Source organism: Dermacentor silvarum, chromosome 3 (genome assembly GCF_013339745.2).
Source record: "Dermacentor silvarum isolate Dsil-2018 chromosome 3, BIME_Dsil_1.4, whole genome shotgun sequence".
Taxonomy (NCBI): Eukaryota; Metazoa; Arthropoda; class Arachnida; order Ixodida; family Ixodidae; genus Dermacentor; species Dermacentor silvarum.
Window position 1 is genome coordinate 225,586,880 of NC_051156.1, and position 17,080 is coordinate 225,603,959.

The following is a 17,080-nucleotide window of genomic DNA, read 5'->3' on the forward strand; positions in this document are numbered from 1 at the left end:
GGTTTAGGGACAGTGAAGGCAAAATAGACTTTAAGCGGGTAGAAATAACCAAACAGAGGTTATCTGATTGGTGGATAAAATTAAGGCAGGGGTGAAATTTCACCCACCACAAAGTACAAATTATGTTAATAGCCATGGCTAGGTGGCGTATGCCACCGCCCGATTTAAAGGGTTCAGCCTCATCCATCCATCCATCCATCCATGGAGCGTGGGTGCGACGGCGCAGCTGCCCAGAGCCCGCCCAGTGCCCGATCATATTTGTTGGAGTTGCAGAGCTGCGTTGTTTTTGTTTTTTGTTTATTTGTTTTTTTTTTTGTGGACGTCTTTTTTTCGCACATAGCCTTCAAGAGATTAGTATGCCTTGCAGTAACTGAGCCATGCCGCGGCATCGACAAAATCACTGTTACGCGCCTGGGTGCCAAACAGGCTATGCTTATGTGAAGGATGGGCCGAAGTTGTCCTTGTTTGGCGTCCCGAAGGATAAAAATAGGCGGGAAGAGTGGGAAAAGAACCTCCACAGAGCTGACAAGCCCCTGGACGACACGAGCGCAGTATGCGAGCTCCATTTCGAGCCACGTTTTGTGCTCATGTCCACCGCAGTTCCTGATCACTGAATTGTCTTTCTTTTTATGGTCTAGTTAGGTCAGTTAGCGAAGGAAACTGCGAGGAAGGTACACTGGGCTCCTTACTGGAAGTTGACTATCTCGAAGACGAAGCATCATGTGACCGAAATGAGTGCAGTCACACTGCTGCTAGCGCTACTGCCACAGAGGCCACACAAAACGTGGTGCCCCAGCATTGCACGGGCCTGCGGGTTTCAAACGACCATAACCAGCACGTGGCCAGAAGCGACTCGAGACTCACTTAACACATTGCGGGCTATGTTGCGCGGGAGTATATTGTCAATTCCAGCACAAAATGCCAAGAATGCATAAAGCTGCTTACTATGACGCCACCAGGCGAAAGTTTTCATGCCCGGCTAACAAACTTCTGTGACCGAGGAGGCCTCCTTTATCCCTCCAGTCAGCTGTACGGCTTCGTGAAAAAGCTAGAGGATCTTTTCACAGAATGCTTCTGTCAGAGTGAGCCACACTCTGACAGCGTTATGGACATGCTGGTAGTTGTTAAGAGTAAGCTTCCCCTCGAAGTTGGCTGCAATGTGCACACTCTTAGCCTCACAGCTAAAATAATTAGTTTTTACATTGTCACACGTCTGCATTTTTATGTGAAAGAAATTAACTGTGACAAGGCAGGAAAGCGGCAGAGGACCAAGCTGCTGAAGTTGAACCATTGCTTATGAGTTGAAGTGTATGAAACAATGGCTTGCTTTACTTGCAAATAAAAGCTTTGTGTCAGCAACAGCCCTGTTATTTTCATTTTGCTTACCCTTATATAGCTGTACATAAGCACAGGCCTGAGCCTAATTGTCAAGTGAACTAGTTTTCACTTTTTGTTCAGGCCTCCCTCCATTTCTTTATGGAAAACATCAACCTGATTTGACTTAATAAATGTGTGCCAGCGTAATGATGGTTAATAATAAACGCAGAAGGCTACTGTGAAGCAAGGAACAACTAAAGTGCAACAATGAAATATTTAAGCCATATATACAAATTCATTTTGGCTAAGCAAAGGCACAAACCTGGTTAGCATGCCTGATCTTTTTTTTTTTTTAGCCCAGCTGGGTGGTATGTGCGCACTGTTTTCTGTCTGACAAAATTTTACATTAGGTCGACACGGCATGAAACCGTATATTTGGTCGCCGTCCCTTTCATTCAAAATTTTCTTTCATTTTTTTTTACGATTGCCCGATAATTCGGAAAATTTGAAGGCCCCTTCCACATAAGCCCAAGAGTAGCCGTCTTCCTTTTCCACAAGGTACTATTATGGCAAATATCATGTGGCCTAAACAAATATAGTGCTTGCTAAAGATATGTAAGGACTGTCAAGTATGCCAAAATTAAAATCAAATAAGAGTGTGAACTGCTTCGAACTGAAACCGTCAGAAACGCAAGGAAAATCAAAGCTTCTGCAAGCAAAGCTTCCATTGAAGTTGCCAGTGGCGCCACCTCTTGAATGCGACGCTGACTGCGTCAGAGCAGCGGCGGAGTAAGCCCACTGCCCCCTTCTAGTACACTGTAGCTTAGGGTCTCGAATTTCTGTACATTATAACATGGCCTCTGAGATTGAAAATTGCGCGCGTATGTCGCCGTTTTGACCGCTCTTCCAATATTTATAGTACATTCTAATAAATTCATTGAACCCGTGAATACAGTGTTGAAAGTAGCGCTAGGGATGATAGAGCTAGAGACGCGGCTAGGGACAACGTTACGTTCCTCTGTGGATGTGGATGAGCAAGCTGCAGTGTGAGCGGCATCACAAAAAGTCTGCGGAAATGAAAAAATGGCGACCGCCGTGTATTTGGAACATTATCTTGACAGTACGTGCTTTCTGGCTTCATAATATTTCCCAGAATTTACTTCATCGAGTGTGGCTTGTGTTTAGCGCCAAAGTTCGCTCATGTCCAGCATTCTCGTTTGTGTAGGTGGTTGTACGTTGTTTGGTGGCGAGTAGTGGTGCCATAAAATCGTTTCGTTTCGCTTTATTGTCTCTTGTCTTTTACTATGGACTTTTAACGATCATGCTATAGTTCCATATGTTACGAACAGACAGAACATTGTACAGCTACAGTGCTTTGTAAATAAATATGCATATAGACATATACGTGGAATAACGTCTATCGTGGAACCGCTGTTGCCTGTACTTGCCTGCTTGATAGCAGATATTTCTGTAACTTTTACAGTAACTTCATTAAAATTGCAGCAACATTTCTGTCAATGTCTTGTTCCACGTTATCCATTCTTCCTGGTGGGGATCCAAGTACCTTGTAGTAACATTGAAGGTCAGGTCGTGCACGACATCCATCTTGGCTAACACTGCAACGTTTCTAATGAAGGATGTGCCTTGAAGGCTTTACATAGCCCCCCTGCCAGACCAACTTCGCGACTTGTTGCTTAATTTTTTGGGAGAGTTATAATATCTGCGAAAGGATAAAACGCGCTCGTGTTAACTTATAAAATTGTTCCATGTCTCTCTCGCTGTTCTCTTTTTCTCCCATATCCTTCTCTGTTCAGCGTACGATTTTTTATATGTAGTCTTTTTGCAGTGTGTTGAAAATGTCTCCAAAAGTGAGGATTGCTACAGCGTTGTGCACATGATGAAAGCTTATGAAGCTTATGTGGATTGTTTGTTCTTCCTTTTTAGGCCTGGAGACACTGCCATCTGAACTTCAGAGGAACTTCAATTTGATGCGGGATCTTGACACGAGAGTGCAGGGACTTTCAAAGGACATCGAAAAGTTGTCACAGACATATATGAATAATGCTAAGAATTACACAGCAGCTGAACAGGCAGAACATTTGGAAAATGTCAGAAAATTGTTTGAAAAAGCCAAAGAATATGGTGATGACAAGGTCCAGTTGGCCATGCAGACATACGAAATGGTAAGCCATGCAGTGCTTAGCTGGTTAATAACAAAGTTGTGAGGCTGATATACTAACTATTGTTTCTTGGAAAGCAAAACAAACCTCACGGTGCACTTTCACATGGCATGCTGAATGAGCAGTTTGTACATCGTACATGTGATATAGGGTTTTGCTTGTATAAGAACTGAAATCTAGGCAAGTTGCTTGTGTACATTTGAACACCTGTAGTTGCAAATTTTTGACTTCAGTATTTTTGAAGTCAGGTTTGCGTTGTAGTTGCACATGATGTCATTGTGCATCTAGTAGCTTGCCCTCCGAACCTACTTCACGAAAACACTAAACTACACACTGCACCTATGTGTGCTCGGGCTTTCTATGAATCACATTCATTTGCAATTTCACACTTTCCATTGCCTTCTATTTTGACTGGGCCATAAATCACCACTGTCTGTCTTTATATTGTTATGTTGTAGTGATGGTGAAGAACCAGAAACACTGCCATAAAGTGTGAGTTAAGAATTTATCTCTTTATTATGTGAACTTTGGCTCAGAAAGGCAAGCGACATTCAACCCACAACGATTGCTACTAGCACGGTCATGAGTGATTGAATCTAATTTCACGGCTCAAGTTAGTTCGATATTTATACATGCGTCGTGGTAGATTCTAGAGCAAATGATAATGCTCGCATATACTCGAGTATGTAGAACACACATCACTAATGCAATCTAATTAAAATTAACACACCTTTAACATGCCTTCTCACCATCAAATTCGTGTATATGTTAATGAGGTTTCAGATCCAGGATGTGCGCTATGTGTGAGAGCAATAATTGATAACATCAACAGTTTGACACAGTGGTTATCAGCAAAGAGTAAAACAATGCATCGCAATGTGACCCTCTAACGGCGCCGACATAGATGCTGTAGAGTGTTCACTTGCTAAGCTTGGGGACCCCGGTTAAAATCCCACCACCCAATACATCATCTTTTTTATTGAAGAGGCCCCAGATGAGGCCTGACAGAGCGCATGTGCAATGTGGCTGGAAGAGGCAAAGAATGCTTTGCGTTAAAAGCATTGTGCCACCATTTAAGGGGCCCAATACTGTTTCATACAGAGCAGGCTACACTGCTATACAAGTAGTGCCGCTGTAGAAGTTTCACTCCTCTCGTTTCGCTGTGCAGCTCTTGATCTGCAATGTCTTATACGAAATAACTACTTCATATATCACAACTGCATCTCCTGGATGCAAGTTTACGTCATAACACATATTACTTGTTTATATTTGTGCTTCTAATAAGCGATGTACTATCTTTTGGTTGCGAGCACAAGTGATGAGCTGTGGCCGCTGGTCACAGAAACGTGTTATTCCACCAGTTTTTGGTAAATAAATTCAGATCTCCGACACCTTTTATATATTACGTACAATATTTTTAAACATAAAAGTACGGGCCTTAATTTTGCATTTAATTATGTGGTACATACCTAATATCTTTCATATGTGGTGCACAACTTTTTGCAGATGCAAACACTGACAGAAGTCTCTCTAGCCTTTGTAGCGTTGCCTGCTATTTACGAAACTGAGTAAAGCATTGCATAGAAGCAAGAAATTCAGGCAGGTGCATAGTTCGAAGAATTAGGTAAAGAAAGCTGCTGCTTAAAGCAGTGCAAAAAGAAAGAATTCACAGTTCCAGTCCTGTCAAGTAGCATGCTGACCAATGGCTTCATGTGAAACTTGGCCTGGGCTGCTTTCAGCACCGTTTTCTTTGGTGCACAATCCACGCGAACCCGAGCACTGTGCTGGAAAGTTAAAATGTAATGAGCTTCGTGCATGGAGAGACACACATGGTAGAGCACATTTGTATGTGCTAGAATGAAACGGTTCTTGAGCTGGCATCTTTTTTGGAAGCATATCTTGTCCCTAAACAATAATCATCTGCCTTGCCTGCGTTTTCTTTCTTGAAAACTCTGCACTCGCTACTTTCCTGTTGAGAATGCTATGTCACACTGATAAAGCGCATGCCATTCGTGACCTGGAAGTACCGTGTGCAAGCCCAAGGGTGCAGGATTAAATCTTGGCGGTGGCGGCTGAATTTTGTTAGGGGTGGAAGGCAATCATGCCCATGTATCGTGCATTGGGTGCACGTTAAAGAACTCCAGGGGGTCAAAATTAATGCGGAGTCCCCCACTACGGCGTGCCTCATGATCATATTTGGTTTCTGCATGTAAAACCCCAAAATTTAATTTTCAGTACCATGGGTGCATGGGTACAGTACCCAAAACAGCCAAACTACTTTCATTCGAAATAGTGATGAACCGGATGCAGAGGCTCCTTCTATAACTAGCGATGAAGTTAGAAGGGCCGTGAAAGACATGTCCAGGGGAAAAGCTGCTGGAGAAGATGGAATAACAGTCGATTTAATCAAGGATGGAGGAGATATTATAATTGAAAAGCTTGCGACCCTTTATACGCAATGCCTCACAACTTCAAGTGTACCAGAGAGCTAGAAGAACGCCAACATTATACTAATCCATAAGAAGGGAGACGTTAAAGAATTGAAGATTATAGACCCATTAGCTTGCTTTCAGTACTGTATAAAATATTCACCAAGATAATTTCTAATAGAATCAGGGCAACACTTCAGCCAACCAAGAGAACAGGCTGGCTTCAGGAAGGGATATTCTACGATGGATCATATCCATGTCATCAATCAGGTAATCGAGAAATCTGCGGAATACAATCAACCTCTCTATATGGCTTTCATAGATTATGAAAAGGCATTTGATTCAGTAGAGATACCAGCAGTCATAGAGGCATTGCGTAATCAAGGAGTACAAGAGGCATACGTGAATATCTTAGCAAACATCTACAAAGATTCCACAGCTACCTTGGTTCTCCACAAGAAAAGTAGAAAGTTACCTATCAAGAAAGTGGTCAGGCAAGGAGACACAATCTCTCCAATGCTATTCACTGCATGCCTAGAAGAAGTATTCAAGCCCTTAGACTGGGAAAGCTTAGGAGTGAGGATCAACGGTGAATATCTCAGCAACCTCCGATTTGCTGATGACATTGTCCTACTCAGCAACAATGGAGACGAATTACAGCAAATGAATGAGGACCTTAACCGAGAAAGTGTAAGAGTGGGGTTGAAGATTAATATGCAGAAGACAAAGATAATGTTCAATAGCCTGGCAAGGGAGCAAGATTTCAGGATCGCCAGTCAGCCTCTAGAGTCTGTAAAGGAGTACGTTTATCTAGGTCAATTACTCACAGGGGACCCTGATCACGAGAAAGAACTTTACAGAAGAATAAAATTGGGTTGGAGTGCATACGGCAGGCATTGCCAAATCCTAACTGGGAGCTTACCACTGTCGTTGAAAAGTGTACAATCATTGCATTCTACCGGTGCTTACATATGGGGCAGAAACTTGGAGGTTAACAAAGAAGCTCGAGAACAAGTTAAGGACCTCACAAAGAGCGATGGAACGAAAAATCTTAGGACTAACGTTAAGATACAGGAAAAGAGTGGTGTGGATCAGCGAACAAACGGGGATAGCCCATATTCTAGTTGACATTAAGCGGGTGAAATGGAGCTGGGCAGGCCATGTAATGCGTAGGGTGGATAACCGGTGGACCATTAGGGTTACAGAATGGATACCAAGAGAACGGAAGTGCAGTCGAGGTCGGCAGAAAACCAGATGGGATGATGAAGTTAGGAAATTTGCAGGCGCAAGTTGGAATACGCTAGCGCAAGACAGGGGTAATTGGAGATTGCAGGGAGAGGCCTTCGTCCTGCAGTGGACATAAAATAGGCTGATGATGATGATGACCATGGGTGCAGAGTTACAGAAAGGGGACATGATAAGCCCCATAGAATGCAAAATTTCTTTAGAGTGCAGTATTTTTTGAGAAGCATAATGTTTTATGAGTGCAGTGTTACAAATAAAGAAAAAGGTGCACCGAGCATGCGCAGTGGCGACGGGCGCTAGCTTGCTTGATTGCTGCCAGATGACGAATCAGTCAGATTTCCGGCTCCAGGTCTAATTAATCCCTGTCTTTTAGCTGCATTTCAAGTGATGCTGAAACCCACCATTTTGTCTGGCCTTTGACTTCAATAATAGAGCAACTCCGTAGCAAGCGCGGCTTCGTCCAGAGGGCCATGACCAAGGCCTAGCAGCTGAGGCCACAGCTGTGCGTGTGCTGCACCAGCATCTGGAACTCATCTTGGCAAAGCAGGTGGAGCTCATCGAGTTCAACCGTGCGATTCGAGACATGCTCACGGATGCAGAGCTGGAGGCAGACCTGACCGCAGCCTTCGAGTATGAGCAAAAGGTCAGCTTCGCCAAGACAAATGTGCGTCTCGCTACCGAGTCACTTCCGCTGGGCCTTCCAGTCTCCCTTGACTCTACCGTAAATGCTACAGCACTGCTTGCAGTGAAACCACACACAGCTGCCCTTGCACCTTGCCTGGAGCTTCGCCTACGGCGGCGACATCTGCGTCGCCCTGCTCAAATTGCACATCCGAGCTTTTATGGGGAGCGACACAAGTGGCAAAGCTTTTGGGACCAGTACCAGGCCTTCGTCCTGCAGTGGACATAAATATCGGCTGATGATGATGATGATGACCAGGCGAACATTCACAGCAATGACTCACTAGCCAAGATCAACAAATTTAAATATCTGCTGATGTACCTGACCACATCAGATAAGATGGCAATTCAGGGATTCCACCGTGCTGATGCAAACTACGATGTTGCCATCAAGGGTACTGTCTGAGCATTTTGGTCTTCACGACATGCTGGTCGGGGACCATCTGGACCACCTACTCGCGATGGCACTTGTTCGTAGCTCGCCAACATCAGCAAGCTGTGGAATTTCTATGACGAGATAATGTTCCGCTCAAACACACTGGAGGGTCTTGCTGTTTCCCCAGATGAATATTCCACTGTTCTGCGACGTCTGCTGATGATGAAAGCGTTGCCAGCTGACCTTGGCATCCTGTACTGCCAGCAGCTGAAGTAGGCTTCTTTGTCAAAACACACTGACACAACAGCGGTTCCAGCCGACAAGGCTCAGCAAGTAAAAGACGTCATGACTTTCCTTCAAATTCAAGTTGAGGTCAGGGAGGAAAGCTACCTAGACCAATCCAGCCCATCTACGAGCCAGCAGCCTCATCAACTTGAATCATGACCTCTGGAGCTGTGCCCACCTTCTGTCGCAGCTCCCTTAGTTGAAGTAAGATTGCTTTAGACGCGGCCCTGCTTGCTTTCTAGCATGTCAGACCACATGGTTGAAATATGCAGGTGATCACTGCACAAAAAAAGTGAAGAAAACTACAGGTGCTGAGACGCTGCTTCCACTGCGCCAAGTGGAACCACCTAGCGAATGTCTATTGGACAGCCAGAACTTGGCAGTCCACCTGCTGTGCTGGTCACCATTTTACATCACTGTGTGACGTCTACACACTCATGCAGAGCCAGTCATGGGGTATGGAGAAGACATTTCTACTGTCAACGCATCAAGACCGCATGTCTGATTACATAAACACCCTGCCTAAAGCCGTATCCATATCAGCGAACGGCACTGGACTCATGCCTCTATTCTTTCAGACCGGCAGAGCGTGGGCTATTGCACCAGCGAGGACAGTGCTGCTGCGGTTCCTTCTAGACATGGGAAGTCAGCATACTTTTGTTTGGCTGGACGTTTCTTGAATCCTGATATATCTTGTGCGTCAAATTGAACACATCAACCTACTCTCCTTAGGGAGAACACGACGTCCTATGACCATTACATGTAACCTCGTGGCAGTCACAATCCGAAGCCAGCACAATAACTACAGGACGTTCTGCAAATATATGCTGTGACCAGTCCACTGGCGGATGGCGAGATCATCTCCATGACAGGGAAAAATTGACATCCACCCGAATTGTAGCGTGAAGCTACAAAGGAAATCCATACAGGTTTTTCTCTTTCATGTACTTTCCTCCACCTTGCGGTCTTCTGCAGAACTGATTTGCCATCATCTCCATGATGACATGCGATGGCTTGTTCCCACCGATGCAAGTCCTGAGACTGAAACTTTCTGAGAAAATGAAATCAACATACTGATTAGTTCCAATATTTATTGGAATTTACAGGGAATGCTCCACAGCTTCTCCCAAGGTTCACCTGTTTGAAAAACCCGTCTTTTTTTGGCACTGAAGAGGCTCCCAAAGATGACGCGGCATTGAAAGTGGAGAGTTCTTCATTGGGGCACCTGAATGCAGTCAGCAGACGAGATGCGCCTGAATCTCGGGGATGCGACATCCAGGCAATAGAACAGTTAAGCCATCACATTACTGAGGAGGGTGGCCAGTAGAATGTTCCACTTGTCATAAAAAGGCCTGGGACAGCGGCACAGCTTTTTCATTGGTCGCCGAGCTTCCACGGGAGGCTGCCGCTGCCGCTGCTGAGGGAACAAGCCGTCACCATGCCCCAGAAGAAGGGCAAGTGGTTGCTTAGTGGTTTTGGTGTTGCACTGCTGAGCCCGAGGGCACGGGATGAAATCCCACCCCGTGGCAGCTGCATTCCGACGGGGGTGAAATGCAAAAACGTCCATGTACTGTGCATTTACTGTGCATAACCCCAGGTGGTTGAAATTAATACAGTGTCACCCACTATGGCATGCCTCAAGTTCAGATTGTGGTTTTGGCATGTAAAACCCCAGAATTTAATTTTATTAGTTTAAGAAGGGCAAGAAGGCGGGAAGGACAAAAAACAAAGGAACGTCAAAGGACAAATGAGGCGGCCTCAAGAGCCCCAAGAATGGCATGGTTGCTGAAGAGGGAATGCAGCTTACAGCAACTGCCGCAGACGCACCTAGGAACCTAACTCCAGTAGCAACAACGGGAGTTCCCCAAAGGGCAAGAAATGTTGAGCTCCTACAAGGCTGTGCAAGCATAGTAGACGAGGCTTAAGGCCTTTGCCAACGATGGTTTGATGTACTCCGAACGGTAATTCAATGACAAGTATGAACATGACAATGCGCAACTATGTTGAGGCGCAGGCGTACAAGCGCCGCCCTTCTGAAAAAAGCGTTGGCACACAACATCCCAGCAGAGAAGTTCAACACAAGTGGAGATACACATGCTGCACTAATGCACTGCCGAGCCACCACAGGCCGCACTCGCAGGACAAGGGTGCCTACAATGGAAGGCCACTGCTGATGCAGCAACCAGTCAAAATGCGAGTGAGTGCAACAAGACAGCATCAGGTTTATTGTGATGCCCATGACATGACCCAAGGCCAAAATGAATCGTATTAGAAGCTCGAGGAGCAAGACCTACTGCAAGCTAACACAGATATCGATCGTCAGGTCACCATCTGAATCACTGTTTAGGGGGTCACTTAGACTGCTGCTCCGGCCACTACTTGGATTGCCTTTCACTGTGCTAGCTCATCGTGCTGCGGCTAGTGTCCGGTGTATGCATTGAGGCTGTGAAAAAGTGTTCTTTCTTGAGGCCTTGTATATTTGTTGGGCCAGGAGTATGCCGGAAATAAAGAAGGTGCACTGAGCACGAGCAATGGCCACGGGCACTGGTTCGTTTAGTTCAGATGACGAATCAGTCAGACGTCTGGTTCCGAGTCTAATCCCCGTCCTTTAGCTACATGCAGAAGCTTCAAGGCGTTTAGTGAATATGGATTGAAAGGGAACAAAGTTTAAAATTGTCCTAAGTGTCAGTTTAATGGGGAGTCATATTCTACACTTCTCTTTAGTGTGTTGCAGTACTCCTTAAAAATATGCCTTAGAGCGCCTCATTTCAGATGTGTAATTGAATGGGGGAATCATTTTGATCGTCTTACAAAATGTTAAATATGTTTCATAACTGACTCACACTAATTAGCTAAAAAATTAAGTTGTGGTGTTAACATTTTGAAACTGCACAGTGGGCCTCTTCGATTATCTGTCCTTGACAGTCCTGGACTGCCAGAGGCGGTGCTTTCAGCGAATGAGCATTGTGTATGCAGTGTCTCAGACAGTCCTGAACAGTTTGGGACAACAAATTGAAGAGGCCCAGTTAGCTATGAAGGATTGTGGTAGAGTGCTTCACAATGACGGTGTTCTTCAATGAACACCCAAAGCAGGGAACACGAGGACTTTCACATTTCATCCTCATTAAAATCGAACCCACGACTTAGTGCTCAGCAGTAATGTCATGGCCACTGAGCAACACACACTGGGTCAAAGCATCACACAAACATATTAAATTGCTCAAAACAGCTTTCAGCACATGCCATATGTCTCACCTGTCTACAACATACTTCTTGTAAGCTCGTACTTGAACCCGCCGTGGTTGCTCAGTGGCTATGGTGTTGGGCTGCTGAGCACAAGGTCGTGGGATCGAATCCCGGCCACAGCAGCCGCATTTCGATGGGGGCGAAATGCGAAAAACACCCGTGTACTTAGATTTAGGTGCACGTTAAAGAACCCCAGGTGGTCTAAATTTCCGGAGTCCCCCACTACGGCATGCCTCATAATCAGAACTGGTTTTGGCACGTAAAACCCCATAATTTAATTAATTTTAATTTTTTTAAAACTCGTACTTGGTACAATCCGTGTGGGACAAAAAATTGACATGAAAAGTCTCGAAGGCATTTTATTTTAACATTGTGGCATGCAGTGGCATGCACTGTTAAAAGGCCCTTAATACTATAATTAAACTTGTGCTTTTGAAAATGTTCGCTCTTTGATGCAGTAGATGTTGCTGGTGTTTTTGTGGTGGTCTCAAATTTTTTCTTATTTACTACTTTTGCTCGTCAGTCTAACCACGTCAGAAGTGTTTGCTATATATGCAGGTGGATAAACACATCAGACGTCTTGATGCTGATCTAGCCCGTTTTGAGGCAGAGCTCAAAGACAAGGTTCTGAATGTCCAGGGGAGTGACTCTGAGGGTGCCACAAAAAGTGAGCTTTTTTCACTGCATCTTTCTCAGCGTGGTGTGGATCATTGTCATATTCCATCAGCCACACTGGGCACTTCATTTTATACTGTCATTTATACTGATGTTTATACTGTCAGCTATCGGTTTACTGCATCATCTGTTTTGTATTTTCATGTGCAGCCTATAGAAGGAAATGGCCAGTCAATGGCTTCTGCAACGGCTGGCTTGCCTTTATTTTTTGCGATAAAATGTGCATCTGGCATGAATTGAAACATCAACAATTCACGCTCCAATAAAAACTCAATGCACTACTAATAATGTTAATGAATAATTTTTTGCTTAATTAGTCTTCTGAAGTTTACATTATTAGCGGTAAAGTATGTCCGCCTTACCTAGGAACTTGTCTGCAAAAACACAGTGTTAGCTGCGCTTATAGCCTTTTTTATAAAAGGTCTGTATTGTCTAAAAAAAAAAAACACCCTGTATATGAGAAAATCTTTTCAAAGTAGTCTTTGCCAGTGTTATGTCATTCCTCAGCAGTGGTGACAAACTAGGCCTAATCCGATCACAGTTATCTTAGAGGGCATATTGGTAGCAATGACAGGGTGTTGTGCACTATTAAGAATTCTTGACCGCCTGTAGAGGTGGCTTAAGCCACGGATGGGAGACGGTTATTTTTTGTTGGGCAAAAATAAGCACTGTCGCTTACTTGTGACTGTGGTGAAATGGGCTACTCTAGAATAAAAAAAAAAGTTGACAGTCACATTAGCATATGCTTAAGAGGACGAAGGTGAAAGCCTTGTGTGCAAACGAGACATTCATTAAATTACTTGACATTCTCATTTGAATGCGTTATTTCCTATTACTTGTTTTCTCTCACCAAAGGTTGTGGGTTCAAGTGCCTTAATTCACTTTACCTTAATGAACTGTGCCTTAATTAACTTCACCCTAATTAACACCAAAGGTCGTGGGTTCAAGTGCCTTACCTCTACCTTAATTATTGTGACTGAATTAAATTTGCCCTAATTAACACCAAAGGTTGTCGGTTCAACACCCACCAAAGGTCATGGGTTTAAGTGCCTTAACTCCATATTAATTAACCGTGCATTAATTACCTTCATCTTAATTAACACCAAAGGTCATGGGTTCGATCATCAATGGTGGCACCATCAATTTTGGTCCCACCAAAGGTCGTGGGTTCGAGTGCCTTAATTAGCTTTGCCTTACTTAACACCGAAGGTCGTGGGTTCGACCATCAATTTTGGTGCCATTGAATTTGGGGTGCCAAATGCTGGACGGTCAATTTTTTTATAATGCCAGATGGTTAATTTTTCAACCCATGAGCCACTTAAGGCTTTTGTCTTAAGAAAGCACATTGACATTGGGACTCATCCATATCTTCTGCGTGGGAAGCAGAAACGTTACCACTAACCACTAGTCTAACTCAAGATCGCAGCTCTCTGACAAACATTTTGACACGTAAGGCGCATTCCATTGCCTTCGCAGCGCTTTTTTTTCCCCCGGATCTCGGCTTGTTAGGGTATTTTTCTGCTTCCATTCTGGGCACATTATACAAGCTTGAGTCTCTGACAAATGCAGAACCTGCGGTTCCCTTTAATGGTACCTTTCTTTTCAAAACTGCGGGTGATCGCTGTGTTGACCGAGGAGGTTGGTGCTGACTTTGACGTACAGCACTCGCATCTTCTACAGTGTGTAGTTACTGCAATGTACTTCCTGCACACAACTGCAGTGCAAGATGAGCGTAATATAGTGCTGGTACCATTCATATTCCTGCCTCCAAAGAAGACGTCGCTGCTCCTATTTTCATGTGGGAACCCCCTCCATGTTCCCATTGGCTGCCCTTGCCACTGCTGTAGCAGACGATTGGTTTGAAAAAACGTCTACATTTTTTGTATTTGTACACTTATATTTAAGAGTACATAAATTGCTATGCATAGGTATGCTACTAAAAATAAGCTTAATGTAGCGGGCATGTTTCAAGCATTCCCAATGATGTAATGTGGGTAGCCAATCGGATCGCTCGCTCGAGTGACATCACTCACCCAAGGAAAACGTGGGGAAGGCGAGAGGTGCAAAATTTCAGACAATGAGCAAAACGAAAACAAGGTGAAAGCAGGAGCCAACGTTTTGACAAGTGGACTGAAGCACGCAAATTGAATAACTTTCTTTGGCTCTTTTCCCCCCGTTTTCGGTGGCTGGACTTTCTCTGCTAATAGAATGAGGAGAGGTCAGTGCAGTAGGAAGGAGGAGAGGTTTGTCACATAGGCAGATCCAGCAGACAGAAAGTACATCACCGGGAAAGAGGAAAAGGAGCCAGTGTTTACAGACCTCTCTGGTTGGTCAGAGAAGTGCTGTTGTGCTGCCAGAGGTTGGTGAACTTTGTGGCTCAGCGAAGTGGCAGCTTGCATGCTGCTGCAATGACTGTGGCAGAAAAAACATTCAAGTTGGAAAAGAATGATAGGCTCAGCGCCCATGGGAGGTTGCCATGACCACTGAAGAATGAGATGTTGCGCCAACAGGCACGAGGCTCAGCGATGGCGCGCAGACGCCATGGCCGCAAAGGAACAGGAAGAAACGCTGTGCCAGCAACCTTCACAGATAACTTAGTGGATTCAGAAAGCTATTTGCTTACTTTGACAGTCATCTTGTATATTTTCTGTATAATTTTAAGGCGAAAGCCTTAAATTCTGCATCAGATGATGGCCTTGAAAACGAGGCGTGCGGTACAGAAAGTCATGTGAGCTCGCCTCGCGTAGACACGCGCTTGTGCCACTGTTTGTGCATTTGTTGTAGTTTTCCACAGCTGGCTCCGATGCCACTCATTTTTAGCCAGTGTTCCCATACTGCCCCTTGCGCTTGTACCACTGCTCTCGCGTTCGTCCTCGTCTTCCGCAGCTGGTTCCGATGCCAGTCATCATGCCAAAAAAAGAGGCAAAGTTAATTAAGATAGAGTTAATTCAGGCACTTAAACTCACGACTTTTGGTAGGAGTTGAACCCTCGAGCTTATGTGGGAGTCAAACCCACAACCTTTGGTGTTAAGGCAAAGTTAATTAAGGCACTGTTAATTAATACAGAGTTAATTAAGGCACTCAAATCCATGACCTTTGGTGGTAGTTGCACCCTCGACTTTTGGTTGGGGTCGAACCCATGACCTTTGGTGTAATTAGGGCGAAGCGAATTAATGCACAGTTAAATAAGGTAGCATCAATAAGGCACTCAAACCAACGACCTTTGGTCTGAAAAAACAAGTAGTAAGAAGTAACAACGCATTTGAATGAGATTGTCAAGTAATTTAATGCATGGCTGTTGAGCGCGCAGGCTTTCACCTTCACCCTCTTTGGTGGATGCTAAAGTGAATGTCATTTTTTGGTTTTATCATTCGTGTTTCAATTTTTGCTCATAGTACCATACCATATCTGTATTTGTTGTAACTGAAGAACATGAGCAGATTAGCAGAAATCATTACATCAGACAGCCTGGGAATGTGTTCTGTGTCAGGCAATAATTCAGTTATGTGTTTCTGACAAGCAGTGTCTTTATAGCTGGGTGATTTTCTTATCATACTCCTCCAGAACGTGGAAGAAAAACGCAAGAAAAAGTAGAGAAAAAAAAGAGCAAGCGTGGGCGCTCAATGTCCTCGGACGATGAAGTCCCAAAGCCCTCACGCAAGAAGCTCAAGGGTCAAGTCTCCCAGTAAGTACAATGTTTTCGATAACCACCACTGTTCAATTTGGTATGTGTATTGTATTATGTGTAGGGGCTTTGTGCGTTGGGATTAACCCCTTTCGTGCCTTGGATGAGTTGGGTTCCTCCACGAGTTTCTATTAAAAATGGCCAAAGACGAGCTCATCTCTTCAGCGGTACTTAGCATTTTCTAGCAATGCCATGGGCGAGCCTAGTTTTGTCTCAGTGCTTAGTTGTGCTCTTGGTAGATGGCAGCACACAATTAATGGGACAGCGCAAGCAGAAGCAAATTGATTCTTTCTGAGGAGGTAAAACATGTTGGCAAGTGGGGTCCTTAAAAATAATTTCGCGATTTATGGTCAGAATTCAGGATAAGGATGTGGCACAGCAGGGGTTAATCTGATAAAATCATATATCTGTAAAAAAAAATGACACGACTAGGTACACAAGTGGCAGAAAGTGTGAGAAGCTTAAGCCACTTGTCCTGACAAGAAACTCCTTGCACAGTCTGCTTTGGGGTTTCTAAAGAACCTCAGAGCCAGGTTCCTAATGAAAAATTCAAACCAGCTGCTTTCAATAATTAAGGAACTAGATGCTGAGTCTAGTCTTTTGCATGTGTACTGTCACCTTTCCCTGCGTCTGCAGGTGCCACAAAGTTGTTTGAGTGGCGCATCCGCGACAACCTTTGTGTTTACTTCAGCTGCACATTTAACATTGTAGATCAGAAGAACCACTGTGATGTAATTAACAGCTTGTTGGAATACTACACTGCTATTATACAGAAAAGTGGAGTATGTCGTGGTGCAACACATATCTCACCATTCGCACTACATTACCGAATCATTCTGGTGCTCGGATTGTGAACCCTAACATGAAAGCAGAACTATTGGCAGCACTTATGAGGAGTTCTTTTCCTCTGTTTTACCTGCGGGCATGACACTACTTTGCTGGCAAGGAGGTTCTCGGAATA

The 17,080-nt window shown here is 44.4% G+C and overlaps 1 protein-coding gene across 1 annotated transcript in view; it reads left to right on the forward strand.

The window, feature by feature from the left end:
• The first annotated feature begins 2,283 nt into the window (after window positions 1-2,283).
• LOC119446813 (inhibitor of growth protein 5-like) overlaps window positions 2,284-17,080 on the forward strand; it is a 33,044-nt gene continuing 18,247 nt past the window's right edge. Inside the window, exons 1-4 of the mRNA XM_037711376.2 lie at window positions 2,284-2,437; window positions 3,262-3,500; window positions 12,318-12,426; window positions 15,999-16,119. Of these exons, the coding sequence (XP_037567304.1) occupies window positions 2,401-2,437; window positions 3,262-3,500; window positions 12,318-12,426; window positions 15,999-16,119 (506 nt within the window). The 5' untranslated portion in view covers window positions 2,284-2,400. The remainder of the gene's footprint in view (window positions 2,438-3,261; window positions 3,501-12,317; window positions 12,427-15,998; window positions 16,120-17,080) is intronic.